Source organism: Rhipicephalus microplus, chromosome 8, assembly GCF_043290135.1.
Source record: "Rhipicephalus microplus isolate Deutch F79 chromosome 8, USDA_Rmic, whole genome shotgun sequence".
Taxonomy (NCBI): domain Eukaryota; kingdom Metazoa; phylum Arthropoda; class Arachnida; order Ixodida; family Ixodidae; genus Rhipicephalus; species Rhipicephalus microplus.
This window is the reverse complement of record NC_134707.1, coordinates 114,732,451-114,753,188: the sequence shown is the minus strand read 5'-3', so window position 1 is coordinate 114,753,188 and position 20,738 is coordinate 114,732,451. Positions and strand designations below refer to the sequence as shown.

General features: G+C 47.3%; 2 protein-coding genes across 4 annotated transcripts in view; one reads left to right on the top strand and one right to left on the bottom strand.

Moving 5' to 3' along the window:
• LOC119185199 (longicornsin) overlaps positions 1–20,738 on the top strand; it is a 312,194-nt gene that overhangs the window by 74,797 nt on the left and 216,659 nt on the right. The window lies entirely within an intron of this gene.
• Positions 304–1,849, bottom strand: LOC142768359 (uncharacterized). Its single transcript, XM_075870328.1, has 3 exons — positions 1,608–1,849; positions 565–1,477; positions 304–387 (listed from the first exon to the last, which is right to left on the bottom strand). The coding sequence occupies exons 1-3, from the start codon at positions 1,847–1,849 to the stop codon at positions 304–306; spliced, it is 1,239 nt and encodes a 412-aa protein (XP_075726443.1).

Sequence of the window (20,738 nt, the reverse complement as noted above, 5' to 3'; positions counted from 1 at the left end):
GCGACCGCTCGCGAAATTACTTAGAAATGCCGAGAGTGCACTACACAGAAAAAAACTACCAGTGCTAACACTTATATGAATTTATTGCTTTTAACCAGAGTTTGAAAAAAATTATGTGGAGCTTAAATGTTATAATAAATGCTATGGTTAGGCTACCAAGGTAGGAACGAGCGCGGAGCGAGAATGAATACCTGAGAGAAGTGCTAAGACAGAATTGAAGCCTGAAAACAAGGGTTTCTAAGATCGCTTAACTTGCATCAATAGGAGAAAATGAGTAAGGGTCAAGATTTGCAGCAGAAGGTCCTACTTTACTATAGATTGGTTCTGGGCCAAGTCTACAAGCTTCTCGACCATTCGTGTCGACAGAACAAGCAACTGCAGGTCAATCTGTTTATTCACAACATCGAAATGTTATGCTACTCACAAATTGACGCTATGACTAATCCTGTGATGTCACGTGCACCTGCGCACTTTCAAAAGCTGCGCCATTTTACGTCTTTCTTCTTTTGCCCTGTTTACACCCTTTATTAGAAAGTGCAAACGAGTGACAATAAAGAAGCGCACAATCTTTGCTTTCACTTCGGCTTCATGTGCAGCGCAGCGAATAATTTTGTCCTTGCCCATCACAAATGACAGCACGTCCAAAATGCTGTCGGCATGCTGGCGGTTCATGCTAAAGCAGCCCGTGAAAACGCCCTCTAGGTAGTTGACGAATTCAAACAGCTCTTTTGATGGATAGAGCAATCCACCTTTGTCGAAAAAACTTGTAAACGCAGACTGTGTATCCGCTGTGCCTTCTGACGCAGGAACAAGCAGGAGGGCGCGGAACGTATCACACCCAGTCATCTCCACACACTTCTTGGCAACATAGCCTGCCATGTGGTAAACCAGACGAGAGTTGCTGTTTCTTTGCACGAGGCTGTGATGCTCAATGGGGAAAGTCGGCTCCTGGCAGGCAGCATCGTACAAACTGCCGAGGTCACCTAGTGCCATCTGCTTTTCAATTGTTTCTTGCAAGCTTGCTTGTTGTAGCTGTACATCTCCAGTGTCCAGAAGTGCAGTCAACACCACTTGCTCCACACTGCTACCACACACTGGTCTTGCCGAACTATAAAAACTGAGGCAATTGACCGTAATCAGGAACTGCTCTGGTGTCAGATGATCATTGCAGCCTGATGACTGCCGCACAATCTCGAACAAGTTTTCCACCGGATATTGGCTTAGCTTTGCAGTCATCAGGTACTGGTACTGAAGCCCCTTCGTGACATACTGCAGTAATGACAGTATGCTAGACAGCGTCACCCGGAAGCCAACAGCTGTTGATTTGCTGATAAATCCAACACCGTTGACAGCGTGCTGCTCCCAGTTTGTGATGTACTTGAAAAAGTTTGACAATGCAGCAGCTCCTTTTGAGTTGGGACACAGTGCTTCGGATTTGAAACGAGACGTCATGACCTTAATCAGTTCATTCATCATTCTGAAACAAATAAATCACATAAAGCAGCATAAGATTATCATCAGTATGTAGATTAGCGAAAACAAAGCTAACAGTAGCAGCCTAGCAGTTGAGTAGGCTGTAATATTTGTGACTGAATCAACAGAAATACCTGAAGATTGCTTCTAACGCATCTATGGCTCCTTTCCCATAACTTGACTCTATAGTGCCTTTGTAGTGGTATAGACAACGCAACACATGGTCTCCAAAGAGCTGAAATGCAAGGGAGACTCGCATTTTTTCAAACCCATTTGGATCCAAATGACTAGCGGTCAACCGTGGCATTGCCTTTAGCGTCACGTTATCTTTGTCATGATTGAAGGCTTCTTTGACCAAGTATGTAGAGACCTGCATTTATAAACAAAGCTATGGTGAGCCTCTTCCCAAACTTAAGGTCAACTTCACAAAAGGATAAAAGAGCCTTATCCGTCCATCATGTGTGTTGAAGCCGTCCTTCAGCAGGGAATTACGAAGGCACTTGATCAGATGTGGAAAATTCGAAGGGAAATGAAGTTTCCTCTTTGAATCAACACGGTGCTTGACTTTACATGTTATCTTGCTGGCAGATCCTTGAATGACCATTAGGGTCCACATCTTCCTGTTCCATGTGGCCCCATCACATGTTACGAAGTGTACAAAGAGTCCCGCTTGCACTGCCAGAATTGTCGCCTCAACAAGAATTTTGCACAGAAGTTCCCCTTTCACAATTCTATTTGCGGCAAAAACTCCCAGGATTTGGGCAAACTTTCTGGCAAACGGTACAAACATTACGACCATTCCATGGTCGCATGGAAGGCTAGCACTCTTGGCAGGCGTGAATGACCCCAAATCCACAAAGCCGCGCAGCTTACCAGTTTTTTCAACAGACAAGTGTTCCGACAACTTAATCTCGTCAATGAGAAGTCCACCATGACGTTTGAGATGTCCATTGAGCTTGTTTTTACTTTTAAGGTATCCAACATTTATTTTGCAGAAACCAAAGCCTGTCTTGTATGCTGCTGTGTACTTCTTCAGTGTACTGTTGCTGGGAAGTACAAGGATATTTTGTTTCCTAATATGCCTATAAAGCTTGGGGCTCTTCATCTTCATTAGTATGCATTCAAGCATCCATTGTTTCGTAAACTGCATGCCTCTGGTACTCTTGCGTTTTGAGGCTGCAATGTAGTGACGCACACTCTCTCGCTGCTTTTCTGGTAGCATGGCTATTTTCTCTTCTAGCATTTCCATTTTTATTTTGGCATTTTGAACATTCATTCTTTCTATCTGGCCATTTAAGCTTAACAATATCCGACACAAGCGTCTTTGCCTCTGTAATGCGCAAATGAGCTTTTGCGCTACCTTGATGGCCCTTTTGTGACGATGATTCCTCAGACGAGATATTCGTGTGAGCAGGGACTTGCGTAGGTAGCGACATGGTAGGCATGGTGCTCCTGAACAACATAAAAGCAACGTGTTACAAATTATTCTCACTTCGTTTGTGGACAACCTTAGAAAAGTGGCGAAAAAACCCTTGTCACTATGCGTATCTAGACCATCCAGATTTTTATGTATGAGGTTATTGTCATTACAAAGCAGGACATCAATCCATATGCAATGCAGCCAAACCTAGACTTGAGCAGCAAGTTGCATGCAAGCTTTATAACAACAAGACATGTAGTATCCCAGATGCATTCGATTAATTAAATAGTGCTCTTCCTTCACAAATGAGCCTCATTAGGGTGACGGATAGCCATCAGACTACATACGTATGCAGTAAAAGCTACGTTAGCATGTACGTGTTGCAGAGATCACTCTGATTTACATATTTCTGAGCATGTCACGAGGCTGTACACATTGGAGAACACAAATACATTTCTATCATTATTTGCACAGAAAAAAATAATATCTATTAGGATACAAGAAGCATTCACATTTTGGGAAGCCTGCAACAGCTGATGCATTTAAAAAAAGACCACTTTGCATGCTACTTTTATTCCAAGTTTACCTTCAGCAGCCGTCATTCCTGCACACTTCTTGTTGTAGAATAAGCCATCTAACACAGTTGTTTGACCCAGAAGCTTCGTCGTTAGATCCTCTTTGGTAATAGACGAAGTGCTGAGTGCACCTGGACATTTCAGAAATGTTGATGTATGAAGAAGGGCTTCCTCTGCCTGCAGTAAAGTTTTTGCAAGTCCTTCAGCGACTACCTTTCCAATTAGAAATTTTTTGTAGCAAGCCTGCTCAATCAAGCTCATAAGAAAAGGGACTGCCCTCTCTGAAGTGACAGTGGCAGAGCACGTATCCATCTTCGACAATGTATAAACTAAGCCTTCATAGCCAGGGAACTGGTGTACCGACCAATATTTAGACGGAGTCTTCAGTTCGCGCAAGTTTTCTGTATTGACCAATGCTGTCGACACGTCGTGCACGTCTTCCTGACTTTCAAAGTCCTCGTCGACAGGCGTGTTCGTGCAGGCTTTCTTGCCATTCTGGGGTCCCGGCACTGTAGGCACTTTTCGTTTACGAGGGGCACATTTAAGAGGCAGTTTCGAGCTCAAATATTTTGGAGCCTTGGGCAAGATTGTAGGCACTGCGTCTGGCGTCAGCGCAGGCACACCACGGGCAATCCTCATTTCTTTGCCGTCAATGATGTGGACGTAGTCACGCAGCGTGTAGCGGTCCTCGAAGTGAAGCTCGCACACTGCTCAGTTTTCCTCGAGAGCTTTGTCACTGCGATGGAGGTTTCTTTCCCAGACATTTCTCCTATTTTCATCCTTTGGAACGATAAAAAGCGACAGCTACCTTTCTGCTTTGACGCCGGCATAGCCTGTGTGGCATCCTGGCGCGTAGCAATGGCGAAGCCTAGCTTTAGGCATGCCGAAGTCGTCGGCACTCACTGATTTGAACATGCGAGGCTCCCACAACAGCACAGTAGCACACAGAGACACATAGCAGGAGCGCTTTCGCACACATTACGTGCCAACGCGGCTAATAACAGAATTCGACGAGAGAACACACTTGGAGCTGCTTGGAATACATGCAACACGCGCGAACACCACCAATCCACTGCGACCACAGCGCCACCACGCCAACTGTCAATAACTGCGCTTCGCTGCAATGCACGCCCAGAGCCAGCTGCTCGTCCCACTCAGAGCTTCTAGCACACTCTAGCTTACGCTACAGTACAGTGAACTAAAAGAACTCCGTGCAATGAGCGGAGGGGGCGCCGCCTTGCTTCGCGTGTCACAGTGAATGGAACCCGAAGTGGTGGCGCTGTCGTCGACCACTCTTGAAAGCTACCGGTGTGGGCGTGCACAGCTACTGCATTTCATTCTGGCTTTTCGTTCTGGGTGGTTGCGTTTCGTGCCTGTACTTATGTGAACGTGGCCACATTCGTCAAAGTGCAAAGCAACGTCTCAATCACTGTTATGCTACAGGCTGCAGCACAGGATATGCGCGAACTAACAGCGCGAAGAAGCTGTCGATATTCAAGGTGCCTGCAGACCCGGAATGGAGATCCACGTGGAAAAGAAACCTACAGAGGGCCTACAAGCCGCAAACCGCACACTGCGCGGTATGTGAGCTGCATTTTCAGCAGGGCTTCAATGTCAGGGACTACGTACACCGCATAAATGGTGAGAAAGTTCGCATTCCACGTGGGACGCCTGCGCTCACTCCGGACGAACTCCCCACAATTTTGCCGAGTCTGCCAGCTTACCTGAGCAAGCAGCCCACTCGCAAGAGGAATGAGCGAAAAAGTAAGTGCAATGACGAAGTCCCGCAACGCAAAAACGCACGTGGGGAGGTTGCAGAGGTGACAGACGCTGACGAACCTACGAACAGCAATGAAGTCTGTGCGGCCAAAGAGAAAGGCAGCTTAACACCTGAAGCTATGCAGACTAACTTAGCTGTGATTCTACACTGCTTGCTTTGTGCGTTGAATCTTCAAGAATAATTTTTGTGCAAATGAAAAACACGTGCAATAAAATCGTGTGGGTCATTAAGAGCGCTTTGGAGTTCACTTTTTTCATTTGCGCATTGTCTGCTTTCGTGTCTGATTTTTGATAGTTCTTAATGCATACGACGTGTTTTTCATAATAACGAATATCATATGGATATTTGGTTTCACGAATAACAACTGTTTGGCAAAATTTAGTACTCGCAAAATAGCCACATTGCGTGGAATGGCTCATTACGGGCAAAAAAAGAAAAAGTTGAAGTGCATCGACTGGCTTTCGTCTGCTACTAGCTTTTATTGCTAAGAGGCCCGAAATCATGCGAGCAGCCTAAACTCACCAATACGGTTATAAAGTAACCGGAAAATACTTGTGAACCCAGCCTTGATTACGTTAAAACAGCGGCATTGCATAACCGAACACGCGTCACGTTCTCGTGTGCTACGTACACTACAGAGGAGAGCCGGGGCGACCTTTCAAGAGTGGACGATGGCAGCGCCGCCGCTGCAGCTGTCACCACGCGCGTCAGCTGGCAAGGCGCAGTCGTGCCACTGGAAAGTACTCTAGTACACAGCGCCACCGCTGCAGCTGCCTACTACAGTGTATAATATGACGTGTAAATATGAAGTTCTCACTTGCTTTTTCGTGCAAAGCTTCATTTTGTCGATCAGCTGCTGCTTTGGGTTTTTTTGCCTGTCCCCAACGTCAAGATGAGAACTGATGACATCGCCTACTGCAACCTCGTCTGCAACACTGCGTGCAAAATTATAAAAAGAGAGACAGTGAGGAGAATGTTGTGGCGTCGGGTGAGAGTTGCAGCCGGATAAAAGTCTCACCATTCCGGATAAGTTTTCTACTTTATCTTGGCTCAGCCTGGATGTCAACAAGTACCGAAACCCAACTTGCTCACGCAAACAGCGAACGAGCTCTAGAGTACTTGTTAAAGTTACTCTTAAGTTCTCTGCACTATACTCGATGAGAAACTTCTTTTTATATGCATGGCGCTCCCAGGCGTCCAGGAAACTGAGCACTTCCTTAATGTTTTTCTCACCTGCCGAGTCAGGTCTGAGAGCCTCGGCTGTGTACCTTGCTGTCATCACAGCAATCAGTGACTTCATTCTCGTGAAGAACTTCTCGGTCGCATCAATTTTGCCACCGCGTGTCGAGGAAACATGGAGTAAAACATACTCCGTCTGCGTCGTGAAGTTAATGTAGCGTCCAGCGCTACATTAGTGACAAAAGAGGAAAGCGATAAGTGACAAAGGAGGAAAGCGGCAGAGGGCCAAGGAGCTGAAGCTGAGCCGTTGCGCACAAAGTGAATAAAGTGTGTGTACATCAGTGGTTGAATCTTGTGCTTCAGTTTCGAAAATAAGAGCTTCATATCAGGAACAGAAGCTTGTACACAGGCCTAACATATCTGCGTAAATATTGTTACGGTGCATCATCAACAGGAGCAAGCGTGGCACTTTGCGAAGATGAAGAAGACGCCTGTGTGTTAGGCGCTTGCGCGAGAGGCAACGCAGACATCTTGTTCGGCTGCCGATTCTTGGTGGACGCTATCTAGACCTCGCCCCGTCACATTTGGGAGAGGTGCTGGGTAACCGCCTCGCAACGGAACTTCGCAGCGGCCGTCGTTTGAAGGGTCATTCCACAACGATGACGGAAAGTACGGCGTCGGCATCTGCTCCTGGTGTTCCTGCGGCCGGAGATGATGCGGTAGCTACATCTCCTTCTGCGACCACAACCTTCGTGCTCGAACCCCCGCGGGATCCTGGCACGTTCAGCGGTTCCTGCGACCCAGATGAAGTTGACTTTGAAGATTGGCTGGCAGAGTACGAACGTGTGAGTACTCGATACCGATGGGGCCCGACTCTTATGCTGACGAATCTGTTATTCTATCTAAGGGGAACCGCCAAATCGTGGTATGAGAACCATGAAACATAACTTGGGAGTTGGTAAGTGTGCAGGGAGAAAATGTTGGACCTGTTCGGAAAGCCGATTGGAAGAAAAATGGCCGCGAACAAAATGCTCGCGTCTCGGGCGCAGACCTCGACCGAGTCTTACGTCTCCTATATAGAAGATGTGTTATCGTTGTGTCGCAAAGCCAAAGCCGAGATGCCGGAGGCTGGCAAGGTTGGACATATTCTTAAGGGGATTGCGGATGACGCATTCAACCTCCTCATCTGCAAAAATTTTTCTACAGTGGACGCCATTATAAAAGAATGTCGGCACTTTGAGCAAGCGAAGAGCCGGCGGATTAACAGCGTGTTTACCCGCCTTCCGAATACGGCTGCAACGTCGTCTTGCGAAGACCGTGCAAGAACACAGCCGCCACCTCTAGATTCATCTGATTAGGTGACCCGAATTGTACGACGTGAACTTGAAGCCATTCTCTGCTCCGGCTCACACCGCTGCAAGTGACACGACCCCACTCACTGCTAACATGGTTCAAGCCATCGTCCGCCAAGAACTCGCCAGCATAGGTATTCCCTTGGTGTGCGCTTTTCCCAGCCCGCAGCGAGCTCCATGGCGTCCACCCTCGTCCTATTACGAGCAGCAGTTGACGGCCCGATCTCGCGACCCTGCTGCGTGGAGAACCCGTCGACAATCGACCAATCTATTTTCATTGCCACTGTATCGGTCATGTCGTCCGTTACTGCAATTACCGCTGGTCATCGCCACCTCGGACTTCATCTCAACCTCACTACCGACAGCACAACACCCGCTTCGCATCGGCCGCGCAGCCTTCTCCACCCAACAACTACAGAAGGTTCAACAGCCGGTCCCCGTCACCGCATGGTCGTCAGTCGCGTTCGCCTCCAGGACGTCGCCAGTCATCTCGCTCACCGCAGATTCGCAGGCCGTCGTCCCCATTCAACCCCGCTCCTGCCTACCCGGAAAACTGAACGGTGCAGCGCCCGGAGGTGACGCTGCATTTTCGACTCCCTCCACGAAACCTCTCTTGACGCTTCCGACGAGACAAAGTTTGTTAGACGTTGACGTTGACGGTGTGGCTATTTCTGCCCTTTTAGATACTGGAGCGCACATTTCTGTAATGAGCGCGAACCTTCGCCGACGCCTCCATAAAGTGCTCACGCTTGCCGCTTCCCGCACACTTCGTGTCGCTGATGGGAGGACCCCTGACGTTCAAGGGATGTGCACGGCCCGTGTTTCCATTGCTGGTCATCCTACATTAGTTCAGTTTGCCGTCATTGAAATGTGTCCTCATGACCTAATACTTGGTTTGGACTTCCTGTCACGTCATTCTGCGCTCATTGATTGTGCCACTGGTGTTCTTCAGCTGGAACTGCCACAGTTTGCCGATTTTCCAGCTGACTATTCTCCCCGTTTATGCTCTCGTCACCACGTTCGCTTGCCTCCGCAAGCTGCTACATATGTCTTTTTGTCGTGCTCACGTCATGTGCCCGATGGTGACTACCTTTCACTCCTATAGTCGACGTACTGATGGCCCGAGACGTCGCCCTTGCTCACCCTGTTGTCGCCGTCGCTAATAATACAGTGGTTATACCACTACTCAACGTGAGTCTCTTGACCCAAGCTATTCCGCAAGACATGTCTTTGGCCACCCTATCTCCACTTGACAGCTGCAACGTTAATGGTTTGGACACCGATCCTACATCCCCCTGTCTTGGCCGCAATTACACTCTGCTTGCACATTACATTAACGAGATGATTGCTCCCGACCTCACTCCAGCGCAAGCTGCCAGCCTCCGTAGTCTGCTAGCATCATGTAGAGACGTTTTCGACTTTGACCACCGCCCTCTCAGCCAAACAACTGCAGTGACTCACCGGATCAACACTGGTGATGCCAGTCCTATACGGCGGCGTCCATATTGCGTATCTCATAAGGAACGCCAAGTAATTCAGAATGAAGTGGACAAAATTATTACTAAAGACGTAATAGAACCATCATCCAGCCCCTGGGCCTCTCCAGTCGTGCTCGTTGAGAAGAAGGATGGCAGCTGGCGCTTTTGTGTGGACTATCGCCATTTAAACAAAGTGACCCACAAAGATGTCTACCCTTTGCCTCGGATTGATGACGCCCTCGATTGCCTCCATGGGGCCCAATACTTTTTGTCTATTGACCTTCGGTCCGGCTATTGACAAATTTCCGTCGACCCCATAGATCGTGAAAAAACCGCTTTTGTTACGCCCGACGGCCTTTACCAGTTCAAAGTCATGCCGTTTGGACTGTGTAATGTGCCGGCAACTTTCGAGCGCATGATGAACTACCTTCTCCGAGGATATAAGTGGTCCATCTGCTTATGTTACTTGGATGATGTCATCGTTTTTTCACCTACCTTTGGTTTGATGACGCCCTCGATTGACTCTATGGGGCCATATACTTTTTGTCTATTGACCTTCGGTCCGGCTATTGGCAAATTTCTGTCGACCCCATGAATCGTGAAAAAACCGCTTTCGTTACGCCCGATGGCCTCTACCAGTTCAAAGTCATGCCGCTTGGACTGTGTAATGTGCCGGCAACTTTCGAGCGCATGATGAACTACCTTCTCCGAGGATATAAGTGGTCCATCTGCTTATGTTACTTGGACGATGTCATCGTCTTTTCACCTACCTTTGGCAGCCATATAACACGTCTGTCAGCCGTTCTGGATGTTTTTCGAAGAGCTGCTCTCCAGCTCAATTCTGCAAAATGCCATTTCGGACGTCGCCAAATCAGAATACTCGGCCACCTTGTCAGTGCCGATGGTGTTCAACCAGATCCCGAAAAGGTGCGAACAGTACAACAATTTACTGAACCACGCTTAACCAAGGACGTCCGAAGTTTTGTAGGGCTATCTTCCTATTTTCGTCGATTTGTCCGCAGTTCGCCGACACCGCGCGACCACTTACTGATCTCTTAAAGAAGGACGTTCCCTTCGCGTGGGGCATAGATCAAGCGGACGCCTTTTCGGCTCTTATCTGCTGACTACGCCACCAATACTGGCCAATTTTGACCCTGCATCCCCTACAGAACTTCGGACCGATGCCAGTGGCCATGGAATTGAAGCGTTCCTTGGCCAACGACCGCACGGGAAGGACTGCGTGATTGCTTACGCCAGTCGTCTTCTTTCACCTGTCAAGCGGAAGTACTCCATCGCTGAGCGTGAATGTCTAGGTTTAGTGTGGGCCGTGGCGAAATGCAGGCCTTACCTGTATGGCCGAACTTTTTCCGTTGTTACAGAACATCACGCTCTTTGCTGGCTGTCATCGCTAAAGGACCCATCTGGACGTCTCGGTCGCTGGGCGCTCCGTCAGCAAGAATACTCGTTCGTGGTACACTACAAGTCGGGACGCCTGCACACAGACGTAGACTGTCACGTTATCTGGTTGAAACGCCCGACTTGACAAACCTTGATTCAGACCCCTGCGTTCTCTTCATCCACGCTTTGGCTGATATCTCCACCGAACAACGACGTGACCCGTCGTTACTATCCATCATCGAGCGTCTGACCTCTGCTCCAACAGACCCTTCCGTTCGCCTGTTCGAACTGCACGACAACATTCTGTACCGTCGCAGCTTCATCGCTGATGGCCCGGAATTACTACTTGTGCTTCCCCATCACCTGCATACCAGCGTTTTCGAACAACTACATGACGTACCTACAGCCGGTCACCTAGGCGTCTCTCGTACCTAAACGATCGTGTGCGACGTCGCTTTTTCTGGCCCGGACTGTATCGCTCTGTGGTTCGCTACGTCACTGCTTGCGACCGCTGCCAACGCCGCAAGCACCCCTCTGTGCTACCGTCTGGCCTGCTACAGCCTATTGACATACTGATGGAACCATTCTTCCGTGTTGGCCTTGACCTGTTGGGCCCGTTTCCTACGTCCACTTCCGGAAATAAATGGGTTGCAGTCGCCACAGACTACGCCACACGCTTTGTCATCACTAAAGCACTGCCGACAAGCTGTTCTACTGATGTCGCTGACTTTCTCTTGTATGAAGTCATTATTCATCACGGCGCTCCGCGGCAGCTGCTTACTGATCGAGGAAGGTACTTTCTTTCACGTGTTGTGGATGACATTCTCCGCGCCTGCTCCACTGAGCACAAGCTTACCACCGCTTACCATCCACAGACAAATGGATTGACCGAGCGTCTGAACCGAACGCTGACGCAGATGCTGTCAATGTACGTTTCGCCAGATCACCGTGACTGGGACAAAGCACTGCTCTTTGTCACGTTCGCGTACAATTCTTCACGGCACGACACAGCTAGTTATTCGCCGTTTTATTTGCTATTTAGCCGACATCCAGCATTGCCATTTGACACGCTTGTTCCTTCGGCTGCCCCCTTGTCTACTGAGTACGCCAGCGTTGTCGTTTCTCGAGCCCATGCAGCCCGTCAGCTTGCCCGTGATCGGCTGCACTTGTCGCAAGCGCACCAAAAAGACCGCTATGACAGTCGCCACCAAAGCGTGCACTTCTCGCCGGGATCTCTGGTATTTTTCTTGACACCAAACCGCCAAGTCGGCTTATCAGAAAAGCTAATATCACACTACCATTGCCCGTACAAAGTGTTACGACAACTTAGTGACGTGAACTACGACATCGCACCCCTAAACAATGCCTCTTCGACCCCCTCACTCCAAACAGACGTTGTACACGTTGCCAGACCCAAACCGTATCACCCTCCTCGTTCGTCGCCGCCTTACTATGCGCCGTGACGGCGCTTCCGCCGCAGGGGAGTGATGTTACGGTGCATCATCGACAGGAGCAAGCGTGGCACATTGCGGAGATGAAGAAGACGCCTGTGTGTTACGCGCTTGCGCGAGAGGCAACGCAGACATCTTGTTCGGCTGCCGATTCTCGGTGGACGCTATCTAGACCTCGCCCCGTCACAATATAGTTATTAACACCCCGAGAAAACTACTGTGCCATGTGCAACAATCGAATTAGAACAAACGATACTTCAGCTACCATTTCATTTCATCATAGCAAAGGTAGAAACTCTGCCAGCACGCCTGCATGTTAAAGCTCGACTAGAAAGCGAACGTGCACTGTTTTCTAATTATCTGGTGGAAGGCAGGGCATTTTAGGTTAGGTATACGCAGCATGTAACCGTATATCTGGTCACTGTAATAATAATAATAATTGGGGTTTAACGTCCCAAAACCACGACATGATTATGAGAGACAGCGTAGTGGAAAATTCTGGAAATTTCGACCATCTGGGTTTCTTTAACGTGCACCTAGATCGAAGTACACGGCTGGTCACTGTATGAAACCGTATATTTTAAGTTGTACACTGTCCTTTTGGGCTAGGCGAGGTGCTATATCGGGGAAAATACGACGTGGCCTGAAAAAATGTAGCGCTTGTAAAATGTGCAAAGAACTAAAGCTCGCCCGCCCTCAAGAAAAAAAAAGCATTAACTGCGTCGCACTAGAAAGGAGCAAACATATCTGCTGCCATCGAACTGACTTTCGGCAATTCTATCGCAAAAAAAAAGGAAATAATGGCGACCCAAGAGCACCATACGCTCTCAGTACAGTCAAAGGGAAGTCAATACAAGCAAGTTTATTATACATATCTAAGAAGCGCGCATCGTAACTTGTACGAGCGCCCAGCGGCGAGCAGCTTCTGCAGGCGAAGCTTCTATTGAAGATGCTTGTGGCGCCACCTCTCCTCTACGACACCAACTGCGTCAGAGGAGCGGCGGAGTAAGCCCACTGCCTTCTTCTAGTTCACTGTAGCTTTGGTACACTGGCTAGAATTACAGTGGCTAGAATAGGGAAGTGTGATGAACGTGCCCGCTAGCGCGTAACGCCTTGGGAGGAAACCTCCAGACGGCGCAGGCACACCGTTTGCACGTCACCCAAGCTGGCGATGCGCTGCGCATGCATGAGATGGGAATCTACCACGCGCGCGGGCAACGCGAAACATATAAAATATATTTTGTTGCTCGTGCATGGTTTGAAATTGCGACCGAGAAAATATGCTAATAAGCTTTTGGAATTACTGGATGCCTGCGTGGGTGCGCGACAGAACTGAAATGTCGACAGGGTGCCGAAAATGAGTGCGTTATGGCACTGAAACATTTTATTGATGTGAAATGGTGGAAGAGTAAAACGATGGACTAGGTTGTGAGCCACTGTTTGCAACCCCTTCTACGGCGAACCATCATTTCATGGACGAGAATCCCGAGTGGTATCTTAATGAAAACCTTTTATTTTCTGCACACTGGTCATCCCAGGCATTTCCGAGAAGTGACTCACTATCTATTTACAACAATGCATACTTGATCATTGGTCGCGCGTCTTTTTTTTATCCCCAAGAAAAAAATGTTTTATATTTTACAAGCACCCCATAGAACATTGTTTCCTTTGGACTTAGAGCAGATGACGCGTCTGGGCTTCAGGTACTTCTTTTCACGGGAAGATGCTCGCTCCTTGTAGAGTGCCTTTGTGTAAAGACGCAAATGGGTGAGCAGAAAAAAACGTGTTCACTTGATCGGTGAGGCTCGAATCATGTTGTGCGCAGGCCAGTGTGACATCTTTGTTTTGTTTTTGTTTTTTTAATCAGAAAACAGGCTCTTTCAAGCTGTCAATGTGAAGCTCGTTGTAGCAAAACCACTTTGAAAAAGGGATTTCAAGGGCGTCTACAAATACGAAGAGCTTCACCGAAAAGACTACCAATAGGTGCCCGCACAAGGGGGCAAAGGGAGTGAGCGCCCCCCCTAGTCACCTGTGAGGGGGACGCTAAATCTGCTCTATACATTGACTCGGTAGCGGGGCACTCTTTAAGTCATCTAAAAGGGGGGGGGGCGCAAAATCTGCCTCATACACTGAATTAATAGGGAGGGGGCGCACTGCAATGAACCTTCGCCCCCCCCCCCCCTGAACGACAAGCACGCCTATGGGCCTAACCCTTTCTATGCAAACCATTTCGCCGTTCACAGTGAGCTCGAAGCGCCGGGAGATGTACATACCCCTCGTCGAAGTGCAGCTTGCACACAACCAAGTTTTCTTGAAGCGGCTTGTCAGCGCGCGGGATCGCTCTCCGCCACTGCGCAGAGCTTTGTTCTTACTAACGCCGAACAACCTGACTTCTAGCCTGTAGTGCACCCCGCGACGAAGCAATGACTTAGTTTTGCGCCATGAGAGTGCATACAGAAGCATTCGTGTGAGACTGCCGCGGAATGAAAAAAAACGAGGACGAACGCGCCCGATCAACCTGTCGGAAACGTGCAAACAACGTATAAACGAAAGCGTGCGCACCCACGCGGCTCCTCCTCAGAGGCTTCTGTGCGCTCCGTAGGCGCTGCTTGCCGCTCATCATCCCTATTCTAGCCACTGTACTATAATAATATTCCAGCCGCTGTAGCTTCGGCTACCCGCAAAGCATGAGGGGAAGACACTACTTCCGGCCACCATGACTACGGCTATGTACATACAGTTGTAATCTTTTTGAAAGTGAACACAGGAGCACGTGGCTTTCAGTACTACCAACGCCTCCTAGATTTCCTGTGCCTGCCGGGTCTGGGTAGTGATCACAAACGTATCAAGCTAAGTTTTGAAAGAGCAGAAAAAGTGGTAGGAGACAAGATTAGCAACTACAAGGAATTTCTTATTTAGAAAGGCAAATAGAAATAGCTACTAAACAAATTGAGAAAGTAATCACTGAGGATAATAAAACAGTGTTGACATACGAGAATCTAATTAGACTGTTTGAGCTAGAGCTTGCTAAGACGCGTGACAAGTCACCCCGAAAAACAAGACACAAACCCAAAAGTTGGTGGGATGAGGATGTTAAGAGAACCATAGCTAAACGTCAGGAAGCCTCTAGGGAGCACAGACATGATAAGCAGCGGGGTGAACCGACAGATCTTTTTTAAAAAAAATGGGAAACCTTTCTAAGCTGCAGAAGGGATGCATCCCTTCTGATCAATGAAAAGATTAGAAGAAAGGGAGCTCAGTGGCTGGCAGAAGTACATAAAAAAGATAGAAAGGCAGCTGCGAAATTTCGGAACCATCTAAACTCCCTAAGAATTTAGACTAGCCTAGAACAGAGGTTTATAACTACAGCTCAATGTGCTAGGCTAGAAGGGGACGAAGCTATTGAATATATGAGAACAAGGGTGACAGAAAAACTTCAACAAAGGAGTGCTTTATTGACCACAATAGACAAGGTTGAATCAAGTAGTGCAAGGCTCCATTTTCACAACGACAGTGGAAAAGGACTGAGAAAAGGGTTCCTAGTAGTAAATCAACAGGCCCAGATGGCATTCCAACTATGCCGATAAAGACATTAGGCCCGAAGTCTAAGCAGGCTTTGAGAGAGGCAGTGAGCAAACTAATAATCGATGGTGAAGTTCCCGATGGATGGAAACATAGCAGGATGAGCATGATCTATAAAGAAAAGGGGGACAATGCTGACATAAACAACTACCGTCCTATAACAGTGACATCAGTGCTCAACAGGCTGGCGATGCAGATTATAAAGGAAAGACTGCAGGCATGGATAGAAGATGAGGGGGTGCTGGGGGAACTGCAAGGTCGGAAGACAATCTGTTCTCACTGACGCAGTGCATCGAAGTATCAGAAAAGAAGCAGAGGCCCCTGTGGCTAGCATTTTTGCATATCAAAGAAGCGTACAATAGCGTGATTCAAAAGAAATTGTCGGGAATACTGGACACACTAGGCGTGGAACATGTAGTCAATAATCTTTTAAAGGATATCTATAAAGGTAACAAGGTAGTTAAAAAGTGGAAAAAACAGGTATCCGAGCCTTCAGAGGTAAAACGGGGGCTTAGGCAGGGGTGTCCCATGTCACCCTTATTATTCATGATGTACCTATAAGGATTAGAGGCCAAATTAGAGGGAAGTGGACTGGGCTTCAGTCTCTCTTTAGTCAAACAAGGAAAACTCATTGATCAGGCACTACCAGCAATAATGCACGCAAATGATATAGTGCTAATGGCCGACAACAAGGAAGATTTGCAGAGAATAATGGACATCTGCGGTAATGAGGGAGATAGGTTAGATTTTAGATTCAGTAAGGAAAAATCAGCAGTCACGATTTTCAATGATAACAAAGGTAGTGAGCTTAGAATACAGGAAGTCACGCTAGAGATAACAGATAAATACGAATATCTGGGCGTATGTATAAGCAATGGGACCGAGTATCCAAGAGAACACAAAATATACGTGACGACAAAAGGTAACAGGAATGCAGCAGTGATGAAAAATAGCGCACTATGGAAATACAATAGGTATAATGTTTTGAGAGGAATATGGAAAGGGATCATGGTTTCTAGGCTGACGTTCTGCAATGCGGTCTTGTGCATGAGATCAGAAGTTCCAGCAAAGTTGGAAATTAAGCAACGTGGCATAGATAGGCTTGCTTTAGGCGCTCACGGGAATACACCAAATCATGGAGTACAAGGTGATATGGGATGGACATCATTTGAGAGCAGGGAAGCTAGCAGCAATATAAAATTTGATAAGCGATTGAGAGAAATGGGGGAGGAGCGTTGGGCTGGGAAGGTTTTCAGCTACTTGTACATGAAGAATGTCGATACAAAATAGAGAAAGCGTACCAGGAAATTCACTGGTAAATACTTAGAAAACAGCAGGTGGACAAACCAAAAAGAACTGTCAGTTATGAAGAAAGTGAAGGAAACGGAGACTGAAATGTGGAGAATTGGAATAATTAAGAAGTCCGCACTAGAGATCTATGGAGCTTTTAAGCAGGAAATTGCCAAGAAAAGGATCTATGATAATACTCGGGGTAGTTCTCTACTGTTTGAGGCCAGGACGGGAGTATTGCGAACCAAGACATATCGGGCCAAATACGAAGGAGTAGACACAGTATGAAGTGCGTGTGGAGAGGAGGAAGAAACTGCCGAACACTTGATAATGTTCTGTAAAAGGCTTCACCTTATAGTTCAGGATGATGAAGCAGAGTTTTTCAAAGCACTGGGGTTTAGGGACAGGGAGGGCAAAATAGACTTTAAGCGGGTAGACCTAACTAAAAGGAGGTTATCTGATTAGTGGCTAAAGTCAAGGCACGAGTGAAAATGAAACCCTCCACAGCAAAGTACGAATCCTCAACTTCACTATTTAAAGGAAAAAAGATAAATCTAATGGTTAGTTCACTAAGTATTACGGCTAGGTGGCGTTAGCCGCCACCCTATCTAGAGGGTATAGCCACATCCATCCATCCATCCATATACCTGAGCACCGGTTGATGCATGGAAATGCATGGGTTGCCGCTGGTTAGAGAAGAGTTTCATCACGCATTGAGTAAATGTGGCGGCTATCTTGAATCAGTTTATTTTGTGTGATTTTGAGAATCTTCTTTTGCATTTTAGTTGACGTTTTAGTGCATTATTTATCAAATAGTATCGCAAATCGTGTGCAAACACATGTATCAGCGTGCAAAACAAGAAAGAATGACGATGGAGACAGTTCTAAGAAGCGCTGGCAACTAAATGTTTATTTAACTCATGATACCGGCTATATGTTTATACAATGGTAGACTTGTAGCCGTTGGAGTACACTCAGCTGGCTTGCATTTACTGCCTGGGCAAGAAAGTGCAAGGACTATGACATTTGACAGTGTCCGTGGCATCCTGTGCGCATAGAAAACAACCAAATACAGATAATTTTGCGCATAAATACCTTCGTCTGAAATGACAAATGTAGATAGCATGTACATGAATAATCAATGAAAGACACTCCACAATTGTTTTGGAACAAAATAGCACTCAATATTACTTATTCAACACTAATTCTTCACACAATGGGTGTGTTTCAAAACCTAGTTGCATAACCACATGTAGTGACATGGTTTCCGTATCTGCACTCTTGTCATCTTTCCTTTTTTATGCTAATAAACAGTTGTGAGTATAGCGCGTCGTCGTTTACTTTCTTGAGGTTGTCGGTTTATTATTTTTTTTGCGCAAATATGCGTTTCAGTCTGTCATGCACCACCAATCAGCCCAGCAACTTACTTATTTAGAGACACATATTCTTTTACAAAACAGAAATTACCTTGATCCATATTTCACAGACCTCGGTCACTGGAAACTCATGAAAAGACACATCAGTAGTTTTCCCTTGCCTTGATTCGCAGAAAGGCACGCAGCACACTACGGTCGTGATGGTTAATTTGCACCAAGAAAGCTCGTTTCGCTGGTGTACAAACTGCACCATTCTGCACGGTTCTGTCGCAACTCGGCTCGAGCAGACGGTAGCAAATGATCGTCTTTATACTTTTAAGTTTATTCAAAATGAGGCTTTTATTCATTCTAATCGTCTAGAGTGTATGCACACGTAAACATTGTTGCTTTTCTCTCAGTGTCGCGCGAGCAGACGACAAAAAAAAGCGCGGTGACCCATGTTTTGGCCGTCAGCAACCGGTGCGGATGAGGTAAGTCGCCGCACTACAGAGCGCATAGCGGCAGGCGCCAATACCAGAAGGGTCGCGCATTCATAGCTCGTGATTGGCCCGGGATCACTGGCATTCGATGAGGCTTTCCTGTCGTGGCAAGATCCTTCGCAAGACCGTTCTAGTCTCGCCTTCAAGCTTGCCCATGCTCAACCTGCTGGGGTGTTCTTGGCTGAGGATTGAGTGGTTTTAACTTTCTGTCTTAGAGTCCGATTCTATAGTTTATCTGTTTCTGCGTCTAGCCATATCTCTAGTGCTCATGTCGACTACTTCTCCTGGCCAGGCGCGATCCGCCTGGTCAGCGTCCCTGCCGTTTAATGAATTACCGCTAGACTCCTTTTTCCGCAGTGGTATCGACAGCATTCCCGATGCACTGATACCTACAGATGGAGGCTTCATCATATTTACAAACCCTCAGGCAGTTCAAAAGGAACTTAAGCCAACTTCAAACCATTTTCATATCATGACAGATATGCGCCCATTTGGGCGAGGAGGTATCGTGTGTAGGTCGCCGGATCAGACCTGCGTGCAGGATCTTCTAAAAGTCACCTCCTTTGCTGCTACCCCGGTGAGTGCTTTTATTCTGCCTCACCTTGCATATACCAAAGGCCTTGTACGGGGAGTCGACTCCCAGCTGAGTCCAGCTGAGACCCTAGACAGGCTCTCTGGAGCAGGCGTGATTTCAATTTACCAGTGTAATCGCCTAGTCGACAAAGAGAAGGTTCCAACCGAATTTGTCATCGCGACATTTGTGAGCACAAAATGCCCATCAGAAATAAAATTATGGCCACTGATCTTCCGAGTAGAACCCCTCGCTTCTCGTCCGATTCAGTGTAAGAACTGCTCGAGATTTGGCCACAGTGCGGGAGGATGTAAATCTAACGTTCGTTGTAGCACCTGCACAGAGAGTCATCCTTCAAGCAAGTGTACTGCAACAGCGGAAAGTGTTGTCTCTAAGGAGCAGTCCCTGCGCCGACAACTCTGACTGTTCCGCTCGTTCCCGGGAGCTTCGAATCCTAGAAGTTATTGACCGCCGCCGCTGTTCTCGAAGGGAAGCCGTTGACATAGTTCGAGACAGGGCTTTTGGATACTCTGGTATTACAGCGCGCTGCCCTTCCAGTATGGACACAAACCTACCGCAGGCTATAGAAACTGCTGTGGAAAAGGCAGTGAGTAAGGCAATGGATAAACTCATATCTAATCTTTCCGACTGTTTGGTGCAAATTCTTTCAAGTCAGATTGGACAAACAGTACACACTAGTACAGAACCTGCAGTTATAAACATTACCAGCGATGCCACACAGCTACGCAATGTAGTGTTGGACGAACTTTCTGCATCTGCAGGCAAGGCTAAGCAGTCAGGAACACAGGTGCACTTGGACCGACATTCATCTCAGTCGAGCACAAGTACTGCTACAGATATGGAACTCGATATACGAACTAATAAACGTACCAGATTCCCTATCTTCACTGATCTCAAGTCCAAATCTAAACGGAATGAATCAGCTATTTCGCGTGAAGATGCTAACAAGGGCGCAACATGCGCCTCTGCGGTGCGCTCAACACCATAGGTCAGTTGAGGGTACTACAGTGGAACTGCCGTTCTATATTCTCGCCTCAACCAACTTACATTACTTTTGCAATAATTTTAATCTTGATATTATAATTCTCCAAGAAACTTGGCTCACACCAGATAAAAATTTCCATCTTGCAGGTTTTCGTTCTTTTCGATTAGATCGCCCATCACGTGGTGGTGGTTTAATGATTCTTGTATCAAGTAAATTATGCCATAGGGCGAAAATTTCTTTCAGAATGTTAGACTTGGATTGTGAAATATTAGCATTAGACTTGTGTCTCCCCGGATACCACCCTTTTTCAATTATAAATTGTTACTTC